This window comes from Barbus barbus (assembly GCF_936440315.1).
Source record: "Barbus barbus genome assembly, chromosome: 21".
Lineage (NCBI taxonomy): Eukaryota > Metazoa > Chordata > Actinopteri > Cypriniformes > Cyprinidae > Barbus > Barbus barbus.
The window spans coordinates 29,876,521-29,893,370 of NC_136749.1; the positions used below are offsets into that span (position 1 = coordinate 29,876,521).

General features: G+C 38.8%; 1 protein-coding gene across 1 annotated transcript; it reads left to right on the plus strand.

The window, feature by feature from the left end:
* Positions 1-991: 991 nt before the first annotated feature.
* LOC306887851 (nucleotide-binding oligomerization domain-containing protein 1-like) lies at positions 992-12,884 on the plus strand (the record flags this gene model as incomplete). Its single annotated transcript, XM_079445850.1, has 11 exons — positions 992-1,165; positions 5,779-5,953; positions 6,580-8,383; positions 9,660-9,743; positions 9,821-9,904; positions 10,657-10,740; positions 10,877-10,960; positions 11,067-11,150; positions 11,249-11,332; positions 11,791-11,874; positions 12,364-12,884. 11 exons carry the CDS (start codon positions 992-994, stop codon positions 12,434-12,436), a joined length of 2,814 nt encoding a protein of 937 aa, XP_079301976.1. The 3' UTR covers positions 12,437-12,884.
* Between the last annotated feature and the right edge of the window lie 3,966 nt (positions 12,885-16,850).

The window sequence follows — 16,850 nt, forward strand, 5'->3', positions numbered from 1 at the left end:
CATGCAAAAAAAAAAAAAATCAGGAAGGAGGCCAACACTTTTTCACAACACTGTGTGTATATAAATATTTTCAAAATATATGCTGTATATGTGTCTTTATATATACATAATAAATATACACAGTGCACATATGTAAACAAACTTATTTTGGATGTGATTAATCTCGATTAATCATTTGACAGCACTAATACTTTTTTCCACAGTCTGTGGGGTAAATTAGTGTAGTTATTCTGTTCTGAACATCAAATCCTTTGTTTTTCCATCAAATATATTCTAACTAGTTGGTTGAATAAAAATATTTGGATTTTATATTTAAAAATTATCTCAAGTTAGCATCAGGTAGCCAGCCAGCCAGTTAACTAAATGTTTCAAGTAGGCTATTATAATTTTGTAATTCATAATTATTGATTATATTTTTTCATATTTTATATATATATATATATATATATATATATATATATATATATATATATATATATATATATATATGTGTGTGTGTGTGTGTGTGTGTGTGTGTGTGTGTGTGTGTGTGTGTTTTTTTTTGTAATATTATATATTATTTATTTTTTGGTCATTGTCACTAAAACTATAATAACTTTTGTTTATGATAAAATTACACAGTCCTTAAGCGGGGCGTTTTCCTTCGAGTTATCTATCAGTAAATATGTTCATACATTTGAACTATACTTAGTATGAAATAAATGTATTTTAAATACATGACTTTTTTTAAACTATGGTTTACACGCAGAAATGAGGAAATCCAGGGTGTTTCACCAATCCAGGTCAAATTTCATCTTTTAGTTTCACTTCCTAGTTAACATGGAAGCAGCGGAACCAAGCAAACTTCACTCAGTATTCCGTTCAACCTTCGGGTTCCGTTTTGTTTTGCGCGAGGAAGCTGCTTTCTTAAAACACGGTATATCTGAATTGTTCTGGCCGCGTGTCTGCGAGGAGAGAGCCTGGGCTGATGCTCTCGCGCTTAGCAGGTAACATGGGCTCGTGCACGAGCGAGGGGTCTCACCTGAAGCTGCTGACGGCACACCGCGAGCTGCTGGTGGAGCAGGTGAAGAACACGCAGTGTGTTCTGGACAATCTCCAGAGGAACGGCTTCATCTGCACTGAAGACATCGAGATCATACACCGCAGCAGCACCAGAACTGACCAGGTCCTCCAAACACACATTAATATCAGATCAGGCTTATATAGCACAGGTTTACATACTTCAAATTCAAATTCAAATTTTATTTGTCACATACATATACATACGTAGTACGACATGTAGTGAAATGTATTGTACGACTGTCCAACAAATTGTCCAACAAAATTAGAAAAACCTCAAGTTTACAAAAATACAAATAGAAAAAGTACAGTAACCATATATACAGAATAAACTAGCAATAAAATAAAATAACAAATAGATATGAGAATAAAAAATAGAATATGATTCTATATAGATTCTATAAAAAGTAAAGTGTATGTCAGTGATAAAGTGTCCGTGTGCTGTGCTGTGCAGTGCAGTAAAGTGTATAAGTGAGTAAAAGGATACTAAAGACAAAGACAAATGGTATGTAAGTCCCACTCATTTATCCTTCCGTAACCTTCTACAAATTAGTGCAGATTGTACTTGAAAAATGTGCAAAGTGGAAGTGTGGGGTGATGTGATTATAGTGGAGAGTGGTTAAGACTCCGAATGGCCTGCGGGAAGAAGCTCCTCCTCATTCTCTCTGTGTTCGCCTTCATGGAGCGGAAGCGTCTCCCTGAACGCAGCAGAGAAAAGAGTCCATTGTTGGGATGGCTGAGGTCCTTCACTATCTTCCTGGCCCTGGTCAGGCACCGCTTGCTGTAGATGTCCTGCAGGTTAGGGAGCTCGGTGTGAATGGTACGTTCCGCTGAACGCACCACCCTCTGGAGGGCTCGTCTGTCCTGCATAGTGCAGTTCCCGAACCAGGAAGTGATGCTGCCCGTCAGGACGCTCTCGATGGTGCAGGTGTAAAAAGTCTTAAGCACCCGAGAGGGAAGTCTAAAGTCCTTTAAGCGTCTCAGATGGTACAGACGCTGCCTGGCCTTCTTCACCAGGGTGCTGGTATGACAGGACCAAGTCAAGTCCTGCGTGATGTGAACACCCAGGTATCTGAAGCTGTCCACTCTCTCCACTGGAGTCCCGCTGATCGTGATCGGCTGGTACGACCGCTCCTGCTTCGTACTGAAGTCCACTATCAGCTCCTTAGTTTTGCTGATGTTCAGGTGTAGACTATTCACCTGGCACCAACTCTCCAGGTTCTTAATCTCCTGTATGTAGGCCGTCTCGTCGTTGTCTGAGATCAGGCCCAACACAACAGTGTCATCAGCAAACTTAATGATGGTGGTGGAGTTGGAAGTGGCCACACAGTCATAAGTGTACAGTGAGTACAGCAGGGGGCTCAGAACACAACCTTGAGGGGCTCCAGTGCTTAGGGTGATGGAGGATGAGGTGTGTTTACCCATCCGTACGGCTTGCTGTCTGTCCTTCAGGAAGCTGGAGATCCATTGGCACAAGGATGTGCTGAGACCAAGGACCTCCAACTTGGAGGTGAGTGTGGAGGGAATTATGGTGTTAAACGCTGAACTGTAGTCCACAAACAGCATTTTTACATAATTCCCTTTTCTGCAGTCCAGGTGACTTGTTGTGGTGTGGAGGAGGTGTGAGATGGCATCCTCCGTGGAGCGGTTATGTCTGTATGCAAACTGTAGTGGATCCAGTGTGTCTGGTAGTGATGCAATGATGAAGTCTCTGACCAGTCTCTCAAAGCACTTCATCACCACTGATGTGAGGGCTACAGGGCGATAGTCGTTTAGGCAGGTGGGCTGCGGTTTCTTGGGGACAGGAACAATGGTGGACTGCTTAAAGCATGAGGGGACTATGGACTGTTCCAGGGAGAGGTTGAAGATCTCGGTGAACACCGGTGCTAGCTGGTCAGCGCAGGCCTTCAGAACCCGACCTGTGATGCCATCTGGTCCTGCTGCCTTCCTGATGTTCACTCTCTTGAATGCCCTCCTCACGTCATGCTCCGTGATGGTGAATACGTTGTCCTCACCGGCTTCCTCAGCGTGCATGCAGTTAGCACTGCTAGCGCCGTTAGCGTGATTAGCTGCAGCCTCGAAGCGAGCATAAAAAGTGTTCAGCTCGTCAGCCAGAGAGGCGTCCGCATTCCCCGATCTGGAGGGTGGTGTTTTATAGTCCGTGATGGTTCTAAGTCCCTGCCACAGGCTCCTAGAGTCGCCATGTTGGAATTGCGACTCTAGTTTCCTCCCGTAGCGCTGCTTCGCCTCCTTCACCGATCTGCGCACGCTGTAAGATGCAGCCTTGTAATCATCCATGTTCCCGGTGATGAGCCCTGTGTTGTAGGCAGCGGAGCGGGATCTCAGGGCGTCGCGGATGGTTTTATCCACCCACGGCTTCTGGTTGGGAAACGTCCTGATGATGGTTTTCTGCACCGTATCATCCATTAGTTTCTCTATAAATCCCACAACCGCTTCCGTAAACAAGCTGACGTCATCAGAGCTGCGCCGGAACATGTCCCAGTCTGCGTCATCTAGCGCGTCCTGCAGAGCGGCCACCGATTGGTCCGTCCAGCGTTGGACCTCCCTCTGCACCGGGGCTTCCTGTTTCAGCCTCTGTTTGTAAACAGGCATGAGGAAGATGGCGGCGTGGTCCGATTTCCCAAACGGTGGTTGTGACTGTGCCTTGTAGCTGTTCTTGTATGGGGTGTAACAGTGATCTAATGTCCTTTCGCCCCTGGTGGGGCAGCTGATGTGCTGATGGAAGTTCGGCAGTGCACGCTTGAGGTTGGCACTGTTGAAATCTCCCAAAACAATGAATGCGGCGTCCCGGTGCTGTGTCTGGTGAAGGTGTAGTGTTTCATGTAAATCCCATATCGCAGTGTCCGTGTCCGCTTGAGGTGGAATATAAACGGCACTGACGATGACCGAGCTAAATTCCCGAGGGAGATAAAAAGGGCGACATTTGATGGTCAGAAGTTCAAGATTCGGTGTGCAGGAGCGTGAGAGGGGAACAATGCTCGCGCCGTCACACCAGTGTTTGTTCACCATCAGACATACTCCACCTCCCCTAGTCTTCCCCGAGTCCAGCGTTCTGTCCATGCGGTAAACCGAGAAGAACTCGGCCGGCTGGATGGCGTGGTCTGGTACCGCTGGGTTCAGCCATGTCTCGGTGAAGCAGAGAAGGTTGCAGTCCCGAATGTCCCTCTGGAACCTGACTCTTGCCCTGAGGTCATCGAGTTTGTTATCCAGCGACTGGACATTGGCGAGCAGGACACTTGGTAAGGGAGCGCGGTGTGCGCGAGCCCTCAGCCTGTTCCTGACGCCGGCTCGTTTCCCTCGAGGACGCCGGTACGGGTCGGGTCCTTTGTTCCTCCTCAGGATCTCGCTTGGCCAGGATGGGTCCGGGTTCAAAATCGGCGAAAGGTTAGTGCATTGTGCACCAATAGAAATAAGAGTGGCCCTGTCGTATGTAAGAATGGCCATCTTACAAAAAGAAACCGGTGTTTATAGTTAACAATACGAAAAAATAACAAAAAAAGACAAAGTTTGGTCGGAGCAGTCGTGACGGCAGCCGATCTCACCGGCGCCATCTTAAGAATCTTAAGATGTCACTTAAGAATCTTAAGAATCACACTTCTTCTTAAGTGTACTCTTTACTTTTTAAGATTAACTATGAACTACAATGCACTTTTAACATAATATCTGTATTTATTCACCACTTGTACAATTGAGTGTGTTAGTGTATGAAAGATGGGTTCAAGTGGTGACTAAATACATTAGAGATAGTATGTTAAAATCACATTATAATTCATATGGTGTCCCAAAATAGCCCAGTTGAGTGCACTTAAGTACTAAAGAATATTTTTTTAGTATATTAAGTAAAATAGAGCACTTTAAGTACATTATACTTTCATACTTTTTTTTAACCTGGGAGCCTATCAGTATAATACATAAGTATAGCCTACCACTATTATTGATATCAAATATTATCACTGTACCATGCTACTTAAGTAACTTCATATATGTTACGCAAACTTACAGTATATACCTGTATAAGCGAACTTCACAATATACTGTATATATGAATTCCTATCATACAAAATGATACAATTATTTAAACAGGGTTTTAATTTGCCCTTTATCTGTGAAAGGCCATAGAAAGATACTAATCAGAAAACCTTAAATTCATAGTCATGATATTGAATGTTGCATGCATTGATAAAAACTAATATCTTCCACTGTATTTTTATCTTGTTTCCCAGTACAGATATCTAAACATCCTTAAATCAAGATACATTTACTTTTGTTTTCTGAGAAACTGGTTAAAATCAGTTTATGCTTAAAACAAGAACAAATATCTGCGGTCAGAAAACCTAATTTTCCCTTTAAATTATAATGATTTTTCTAAGGCCATTGGCAGATATTTGTTGATGTTGCTCAAGTAAATGCATCTTTGTTTAAAAAAATAAATAAATAAATAAATTCTTGTTTTGGTTGTATTTTGTTGTATAATAATTTTATTAAGTTGTATTTTTAATCTTTGAAGTGCCGCTAACACTACTCTTTGTGTCTTTACTTGGTCTTAAATTTACCTTCATAAAACATGCGTTACCTGTTATAGTAAATATGTTATATACTCTGAGCTGGTTCAGAATAAAGACACCCTGTTAAATATATATATCTCTCCACAATATATATTTCACAATTAATCAACGCACCTCATATTTGGACATGCAGGTTCGCAAACTCCTGGAGCTGGTTCAGAGTAAAGGAGAGGAGTGCTCGGCATATTTCGTACACATTCTTCATGAAGCATATGACGCTTACATTGATCTGCGGCCTTGGTTTGAAGAAATTCGGTACAAACCATTAGACACTATTAGTGTCATACCAGTGGTTAACACAGACCCCAGTGAGTATTTTAGTTTAAAATAGCATATGTGACCCTGGACCACAAAACCAGTCACATGGGTCAATTTATGAAATTGAGATTTATGCATTACCTGAAAGCTGACTAAATAAGCTTCATTAGGATCGGACAATATTTGTCTGAGATACAACTATTTGAAAATCTGGAATCTGAGGGAGCAAAAAAACCTAAATATTGAGAAAATCTCCTTTAAAGTTGTTCAAATAAAGTTCTTAGCAATGCATATTACTAATCAAAAATGAAGTTTTGATCTATTTTTGGTAGGAAATTTACTAAATATCTTCATGGAACATGATCTTTACTTAATATCCTAATGATTTTTGGTATAAAAGAGAAATGTATAATTTTGACCCATACAATGTATTGTTGGCTATTGCTACAAACATACCTGTGTTACTCATGACTGCTTTTGTGCTGCAGGGTCACACGTAACATTTTACAAATACAGAAACCATGAAATGAAAAGTGCAGATCAATGCTCATAATCTGAACAAAAGATTTTAGTTCTTGGCATGTCATACTGTAGGACACTACATTTATGCACTTGAATATTTATGACAATATTCCGCCAGTTGTTTTGGTGCACTAATGTTTTCGCATCTTTGCAGTTAGCAAGTACTGTGAGAAGCTCAGATACGAGCTGGGAAGAGACACTCAGTTCATCACGTCGTACTCGAAGAGCGAGGAGACGCCGCTTGAGGATCTTTACACAGAGACTCAAATGGAGCTCTTCAATGACAGAGGTGAGAGTTTGGGATACTTACAGAGTCTGGATGAGCTTCTTGGAGACCAGGGAGTCTTCAACCTGCAGGCCGAGACCATCTTCATCACCGGCGACGCTGGCGTGGGCAAATCCATTGTTCTTCAGAAGCTGCAGAACCTGTGGTCCAGAAGGGAGCTAAAGACTCGCGCCAAGTTCTTCTTCAAGTTCAGATGCAGGATGTTTAGCGCCTTTAAGGAAACAGACGAGATCTCGCTGAAGGATCTGATCTTTAAACACAACTGCTATCCAGACGGCGACCTCGATAACGAGGTCTTCACCTACATCTTACGATTCCCAGAAACTGTGCTTTTCACTTTTGACGGATATGATGAAATCCAAACCGATTTTGACTTGGATAACGTGCCGGAAACGGTGTCCCCGGAAGAAAAGACCCGTCCGCTTTTGCTTCTCATGAACTTGCTTTGCGGAAAATTGCTCAAGGGTTCCCGGAAGATTCTGAGCGCACGAAGTGGCACCGAAGTCCAAAGCAGAGTGATCCGGAAGAAAGTCTATTTGAAGGGATTCTCACCTGAAAACCTGAAGAGATACACTGCTTTGCATTTCCCAGAGAAGGAACACAAGACAATGGTGACCGATCAGCTGGACGCTAATCCTCACCTCTGCGGTCTTTGCTCAATCCCCTTGTTCAGCTGGATCATCCTCAAGAGCTTCAAGCATCTTCATTCGGTTTATGACAACTTTGAGTTGCCGGATTCTTGCATTACGCTCACAAACGTCTTCTTGCTTCTTTCCGAGGTCTTTCTCGGACACTCAATTGCACGCCCTGGACTTTTAAAACGGAGTACGAGGTGTCCAGCAGAGACCTTTAAAGCTGGTGAGCGGAAGCTTTCGACATTTGCTCGACTGGCTTTGCATGGTCTAGAACGGGGAAGACTTGTGTTCAGTATGGAGGAAGTGATATCCTGTGGATTAGAAGATGAAGACCTTCAGTTTGGGTTTCTGAGGCCTGCTTCTCATTACGATGGATGTGGAGGCTCTGCAACCTTCGAGTTCCTCCACGAGACCCTCCAGGCCTTCTTAGCGGCGTTTTCATTGGTGCTTGGCTCCAAAATCACTCCTGAATCTATTCTAAGGTTCTTCTCCAAATGCGAATACAAGAGGTCGTCGCATCTCTCCTGCTTGCCATGTCTGGGAAAGTCGAGACCTAGAGATAAAGACCCTTTCCAAACCAACTTCCAGTTCACCAATTTATTTCTATGCGGCCTCTTGTCCAAACCCAACGCTCCGCTCCTGGAGCATCTCGTTCCACCGGCGTTATTGAAGCAAAAGCGCAAGATGCTCAAGTCTTATCTGTCCAACAGCGTGAAGACGCATCTTAAAGGCCTTCCTCGTTATCCATCCACAGACATTGATGGTGACAAGGTGCATGCAATGCCAAATTTCTTGTGGATGCTGCGGTGCATATTTGAAACGAACAGCGAGGATGTTGCCAAGATGACGGCCCACGGCATATCGGCGGATTACATTAAGATCGCCTTCTGTAACATTTACTCGGCCGACTGCAGCGCCTTGAACTTTGTCCTCCACCATCGTAGGAAGCACCTAGGAGTCGACATGGACAATAACAACATCAATGATTACGGCGTGAAGCAACTGAGACCATCTTTTAGCAAAATGACGGAAGTAAGGTAAGAAAAGCCAGGCAGGGTTTAGCTTTACCCAAAATGTATACAATTTGAAGAACTAGAATGCAATTACCAGCAGACTGAACAACAAATGAAGTTCCTACCTTTTGTCAGAACTGGAGTGATCTGGATTACATCAGATTGCAAAACTGGTAGCACTTTATTTTAAGGTGTCCTTGTTACAACATTACATGTACTTACTATTATAATAACAATAAATTATGCATAATTACATGCAAGTAACTCTAAGCCAAACCCTAACCCTAACCATATAGGAAGTACATGTAGTTAATTAATATTACTCAGTACTTAAATGTATAGTACGCTGTAACTAGGACATCTTAAAATAAAGTGTAACCAAAAAATTAAGTACTTGTAATTAGATTACTCTGAATCAGACTACAGTCAGGCTATTGTTTATTACATATTCACACAATAGCGATAAATTATTCATAATTTATTGATTCTAATTCTTTTTCATCTTTTAGATTTTAATTTCTAAATTAGCGACTGCTTATATACATTCAGAAAGTCTCACAAAAGACAGTCACTAGTCAGGCGGAAAAAAATCATTTCAGTATTATCTGGAGCATAATCTCAATTTCAACATTGCATTAACTACTGATGAACACATTCATTTTTATCGATTTATTGTTGTGTGTTATTTAACCATGTATTACTATGTCTGTGGAAGGCTTTTGTCTTTCAAACATATTAAAATGCACAAATTCAAGTTATTTCTTATTTACATGTAATGCTGGGATTCTCAAACTTTTGTCATCTGAACGTCTTTCACATAATATATTTACTCGAAGTTCCCAGAGATTTTAAAATTAACATTCTAATAATTATCACGTTTCCCTGACGCTGGTTAATGGTCACATACCATGCAGGTAAACAAATAAATAGTGTTTTATTTTAAAATTATTTATTTTCATTTAAAATTTTTATAATGTAATTATTTATTAGCTTTTCATTAAACCCACAAACCCCTGCAGTTCCTTAACGAACCCCAGATTGGGAAACCTTGACAAAGTAATATTTAATGCAATATATTTTCTTTCTCTTTGTATTTTTTATATCTATATGATACAAGATTACCATATTTAAATCAATGTGATATAAGAGTTAGGTCAGAGGTAAACTACAAGTAATCTGATTATATTACTTCAAATGTGTAATGTAACGGATTACGTTAGTAACCACAATTTGTGTCATGTATTTTGGAATCAGTAACGGACTATAATTAGTTAGTAATGTACTCCGCTCTGCCTTTCAGATTTTGCGTGAATCAGCTCACAGACAGCAGCATTGAGGTTCTGGCAGAGGAACTCATCAGACACAAAATCATTCAGGTCTTGGGGTGAGTTCATCCGTTCATCTTTATGTTGCCAGGTTTTATTTAGACCTCATTCTACTCTCTTTTCTTGCCATTTACAGTCTTTACAAAAACTACATCACAGACGTTGGAGCCAAACTAGTAGCAAAGATTATTGAAGAATGTCCACACTTAAAGGTTGTCAAGTAGGTATCTCTTGTATTTTGGTAATGGAAGAATCTTTATCTAATATGTGAAAATCTGCTCTTTTAAAAATGTTTATACACATATGGCATTAAAAATCCATTGCTCCAAAAAAAATCTTTATTGATAGACCATGTGGTGAACGTTTTGACTTTTTAACCACATGATTGTCATTACATTTTTTTTTTTTTGAGCATTTGTGCAAGTTCTTGCTTTGTTTTGATTTGACTGCACCTTATAAAACATTAAAGTAAAGTCGTGACGTATTGTCAAGTATGGTGACCCATACTCGAAATTGGTGCTCTGCGTTTAACCCATCCAAGTGCACACACACAGCAGTGAGTAGTGAACAAATGCGCACACACACACACACACACACACACACACACACACACACACCCAGAGCAGTGGGCAGCATTTATGCTGCGGCGCCCGGGGAGCAGTTGTGGGTTCGGTGTCTTGCTCAAGGGCACCTCAGTCGTGGTATTGAGGGTGGAGAGAGCGCTGGACATTCACTCCCCCCACCTACAATCCCTGCCGGCCGGGGACTCGAACCCGCAACCTTTCGATTACGAGTCCGACTCTCTAACCATTAGGCCACGACTTACCTTACCTTACATTATTCCGATGTGTGCATGATTTTATTGATGGGATTAAAAATTGATTGCAATGCTGTCCAGATGATGCCCACTTTAAAACTAATTCTCACATGGTATGTAGAATGCATAGTTCATCATTTGTTTGTTTGCCATAGGCTCGGCTGCAATAACATCACAGGTGTGGGTGGGAAATACCTGGCCAGTGCAATTCACAAGAGCAAATCCATCTTTGATGTAGGGTAAGAATATGCACTGGAATAATTAGACCATACCTTTAAAATGACGCCAGTGCAATTCCTGTTTTTAAACAGAATTTTACAGAAATGATTCAAAACTATGGTAAAGGTTTGGTGACATTAATTGAATTGGTTGCAGAATGTGGGGAAACACCATCGGAGACGAGGGTGCAGATGCCTTTGCGGAGGCTCTGAAGAATAACCGCAGTCTGACCAACCTCAGGTAAATCTTGCAAATCTTGAAATGACTCTCCTGTGTCCATTCTGAGAAATTCAGCTGTCAGATAAAGAACGAGCGATCTGAGATTGATCATTGCATTGCTGTTTAGTCTCTCTGCCAATGGCATTACATCTCACGGTGGAAGAAGTCTGGCAAAAGCACTGAAGGAAAACAAAAGTCTTCACATCTTCTGGTACGACTGGATGCAATATTTTCTCATGCATCTGAAAAAATAAAACCTTCTAATTATCATTTCCAGATGCATTCTTATTTAATGTGCTTGTTTTTCAGGTTGATACAGAACAAAATCTCTGATGATGCAGCGTCAGACTTTGCGGATGCCTTCAGGTCCAACTCTGCTCTGACTCATCTGATGTATGACCGATTATACCTCATTATTTCAATAATGCACAGTAATAACGGTTTCACACATCTGTCATCTGCAGCATGTAAATGGTGCATGCTCATTTTGGTGTCTGATTTAGAAGTTTACAATATTCTCAAATAGTGCAAATGCAATGATTCAAATACTATTTTTTGCTGCATGCTTGACAAAAATTGCATGAAAATACATTGTAGCCTGTGGACATTATTAAAGGAAATAATCAATGTGGTAGCTCAAACATCACAAGCTCAATGCATGTCTGCTGCAGATGCTAAATGTGTGAAACAAGACATCTAAACATACATACTGCATGGTAATTTATTAGCTATTAGATCAGGATATCGTTTCTATTTTGATCAACTACAGTATATGCCAAAAATGCACTTCAGCTCTGTATGCACAATGTATTTACTCGGATGGATTGAATAATCCATTCAACTCTCTATAGGCTAATAGAAAACGAGTTCACCATTAATGGAGCCAAACTGATGTCTGAAGGCCTGATTAACAACACTACACTGAAGGAAGTCAAGTAAGATATGCTATCTGATCCTAAAACTAGAGTTTGCATCATTTTAATGGCATAAAACCTGTAATAAAAGATTATTCTGCCTTCAAGACACCTCAGTTTAGCCAGATTTTAAAGCATTGCATTATTCTTTGCAATGAAGGCAATCTCTTAATGCATCACGACAAGCTCCACCAAAGACGGTGGTTGAAGTGAGAGAAACGTAAATGAAAAGTAGTGATAAAATGTCTCAATATAGTACAATACAAATCAACAATTCTACCCAGTACTGATGTGTGCAATGTATTTCATCACATTCACTTTCAAACTCAATTGAAAAATATCAAGTTGAGTATCGTTGCCTATGCAGATAGTTACAATTCACTCACTAATGAGGCGTCACATTAAAGGTAGCTCATTAGGTTTTAGAACAGCCCTAGTTTTCCCTCTTAACTAACCTCACGTGAGCAGATCAGGGTTTCCAGTTACACACATTTTCTGGTTTGTTCACAGTATAAAAGGAGACCGGGTTTCTGAAGAAGAAGAACGACTCTATGAGGGCGACAAGAGGCTTTGCTTCCACTGAGAAGAACCAGTAAAACACATGATTTGAGAAAAGGAAGTTGGTGTCATGCCACAGACATTGGTCTACATCAGTAACAGAAGCACCATTGGCTGTGAAAGCAACACCGATTCAAAACTTTCAGGTTTATTACCGTGGCTCTGATGCGAGTTTCACACTGAAGCCAGAACAAACATAGTGAGATGAAACTCTTTGGTAATGCTTAAAGCCTTTTTAGGGATGCACCGATACCGATACTGAGCTCCTGTACTCATTAAAATGCCCCGATACCAAAAGCCGCTTACGCTCAGCGTGTGAACAGAGCTGTGTTCAGATAAAGAAACACCGTCAACAGAACAACAGAGAGCAGAATGGAGTTATTAGACATTAAGGATGTCTACGAAGTACATGTACGTAATTAATATAATGTTAACATTTACATTACATTTAATTATTTAGCAGATACTAATCCAAAACTTACAAATAATAAGAACAGAAGCAATCAAAACCAACAAAAGAGCAATAATATGCAAGTGCGCTTGTGTGTATGCATGTATAGAGAGCGAGAGAGATAAATGTTTTTAAACTGAATGTAGGCATTACAAAATTATATTGTAGTCTGAGAAAAACTATATTAATTTTGATATTGATTATAATTAACGGTGTTATTAACTTATTAGTGTTTTTAAAGATGTAACTAAGGAATACTTAAATGACAGCAAAGGTAACTTAAATGTAAAAACAAATGAAATGAGCATGCATAATTAAATATCTAATATCATTTGAATCAATTGATCGGTCAATCATTATAAACAACCCTTATTGGTAACACTTTATAATAAGTAGACACTAATAAAGCACAAATCATTATAGTTAACTATTTATAAACTGTAGTTAATACATTAATAGACGCTATACAAATAGGGAGTTCAGGTATTATTGTTTAATTGGCTCATAGTAAAGGAATTAATTGGTAATAACGAGTGAATAGTTCTCACTTTAGATTAGGTCACGGAAAAATGTCATTAAGTGCTTCAAACCAATCTTTATTGAACATTGCATTTAAATGTATTGTTTCTTAAAATGTTTTCCGTGACCTATTCTAAAGTGAGAAATATTTATGGTTATTAAGTTAAGAAAGCATTAGCCCTTTATGTCACGGTTTAGTTTCCTTTCAGTTCTGTTTTGACCTTATTTGGTAGTTCCTGTGCTAGTTTAGTTAATGAGTAATCATCGTTTAGTCCTTTCACCTGTTTTGTGTTAATTATCTCATTTGCTCCTTTGTTCCCTGGTCTTTGAGTTCCCTAGTCTAGGTTGTCGTGTCTTGAAGTTATGTTAAAGTTATGCAAGGTTATCTTATGTTATCTAAACGTTATATTGAGCTCTTGTACTTGTGATTTGATTTATATTATTAAAATTACCTGTGTTGCCTGAAACCCTGGTCTTCTGGCCTGTCGGGATCTACTAACCATAACACTTTACATATGAGCTAATTAAACAATAATAATTTGGTTAATTACAGTGACAACAAATCACTATTGGTATAGTCTCTATTAATGTATTAACTACAGTTCATAAACTATGAATGAACTATAAACTAATAGTTTGCAAATGATTTGTCAGTACTTTATAAGTGTATACTTATATTGTTACCCATTTATTTTAGACGTCAAACCTACACAACTTTTTTTAAAGCAAAGTGAAACTCGCAATACGTGTTTCTCTCATTGTGCATCAGTACAAATGTGTTTCTCTCGTTGTGCATCAGTACAAATGTGTTTCTCTCGTTGTGCATCAGTACAAATGTGTTTCTCTCGTTGTGCATCAGTACAAATGTGTTTCTCTCGTTGTGCATCAGTACAAATGTGTTTCTCTCGTTGTGCATCAGTACAAATGTGTTTCTCTCGTTGTGCATCAGTACAAATGTGTGCATGTTTTGCTTTCTTTTACGTTCATTGCATGTTTTGCTTTCTTTTACGTTCATTGCATACGAGTCACTTTGGAATATAAGTCGCAGCACATTTCAGATGATAAAAATACAGCTTTCAGAAAATAATTTGGTTTTTCTACCCAATATTTTTACAAAATACAATTGCAATGAAAATACAGGTATGGTATCGGACTCGTTCTGGTAAAAGTGCTATCGGTGCATCCCTATTTTAACGCATTAATTATGCCTTGTAATGCACCTTATAAAGCATTACAAGCATAATTACAATACTTTTTTGTTCATTGTTACACATTTAGAAAGTAAAATGCCTTAATGCACAAACAAATAAAAAAATGTAACAAGGAATCTGCAAATATAATGCATTTTAACTGATTACAATTATTAACAAAAAGATCTAATGCATTACAATGCACATTATGAATGTGCTAATAATGCATTATACATAAAGGCTTCAGGCGTTATCAGGATTTGTAATATTTTTTGCATATGTATTTGCTCTGAAAAGAGCGACACTCGAACACTTATAATGCTGCTTTTATCAATCTGAGAAATTATTTCACGTGTTCGGTCACTGCACTAAAGATGATGATTAAAAACATTGCAATTAAATCTCTCACATGTAGACAGAAGGACATCCAGACAAATATGTAAACATCTGTGCTTCAAAAGATTTTTTCTTTTTTTAATCTCATTATCTCTGTACATAATTGTTTTTGTTTTTTTTACACATGTGGAATGTTACAATATCTCCAAATCATAAAAAAAAAAACTAAACTTTATGATCATCCTGGTGGCCACTGTTAACCTTTCACATTGAAATCCAACAACATACAAGTTCCTGTTTGCATCTTTTCAGGAAGTTAACTTGCATAACTAGTTATGTTCCTCTCGACTGCTGTAAGGAAGGTACTAGATCAGACAAATCGTTACCTGATGGCGTTTGGTAGCAAATTAAACACAGAAATGGCACTCAGTCTTTTGTATCAAAAGCTTTGATTGACAATCACGGATCAGGTCGGATGCATCAGGCTCAGATCTGCTGGAAACAGAAGTTTGCACAAAGCAGCAAAACATGGATTTATTATTTACCTAAATGATCTCTTGTAAAAGAAGTTTTGTAAATGATCTAATATCCGGTAAGGCTTTTTAAAAATAGTGGTGTTTCCCATGCAACATGTGGTATATCTTCTCATATCTTCTCTCATGTGAGCAGAAAACCTGCTGTAATGAAGCTGACGTAGACTCGCATTGAAACCGCTTCTCATCACCATTAACATACATGATTAGCAGCATGTTAAAGCTATTATGGCACTTTTGATATGCCAGGTCGACTACGGTAATACTCTGAAGTCCAAATCAGCTTCTGACTAGTCCACAGGTTAAATTCAACACAGTTGACCAAAACTAAGCCTTCAGATACTTGAAGACTGGGAACAAATGTAATGTGTAAAAAAAAAAAATCTCGTCGAATCTGTGATTAGTAACTTTTAAAAAACTAGTTAGCAGCGTGTCCATCTGAAGCGTCAAGCCCTACTGGAGAACGACCACCTTTCTCCAAAAAATAACGTGGCTCTTGAGAAAAGCAGCTGAAATGTGACCCAGAGTGTGTTTATGATATCAATCACACACACATGCCGTTCTGACTCTATGATTTACATTAAACTGATTGAGAAACTGCTGATAAAATCCCAAAGATCGTAAGAGAATCAAACCCTGTTCCAGCAGCTACAGGTGAATTTAAGACAAACACAGACAATTATTCGCCTGAATCACATCAAAAATATCAAAACATTATTTTACATGAAGAAAATGGTCTTTTTAGGAGCATTAAGATTTGTGACATTATTTTCACAACAATCAGGTACATTTTGCATCAGTGCTGTAATGCATCTGAACATTTTGCTTTCCTTTTTTAAAAATGATTTTTAGCGTTTATTAAATGAAATCAGCATAAATTGAGAGCAGTACAACAGATATTACAATGATGTATAAATACTATGAGAAGAATGTGTGTAATTGTCATGAAAGTATGTGACAAATCTTAATAATCCTGAGAATTGAGTTCCTTGATTTAAGGTGAAATATGAGAATCATTTGGCCTGATGGACGATCATATGTTTGTCTCTTGATAAATGTACAATGCTTTTAAACATGAAGGAGCCCTAAATGATGTCACGTGACACATCACATGACTCTACAGCTTCCAGAAAACCCTGAAGTGTGAATCTTACAAAACCTGCCAATCACAAAATCCTAAAAAAAATAAATTATATTTTGCATAAAGAAAAAAGTGCATTTTAGGACCCTTAAGAAGTTAATGTTATTTACTAATTTTTTTATTTGACATTTTCAATAAATCAAAATTATATATATATATATATATATATATATATATAAAATGTCATCAAGTAAAAAAAATCTAAATCCTAAACAATTTATTTAAATTGTAATATACTTATTCATCACAGTAGTATTTGCACTGCAATT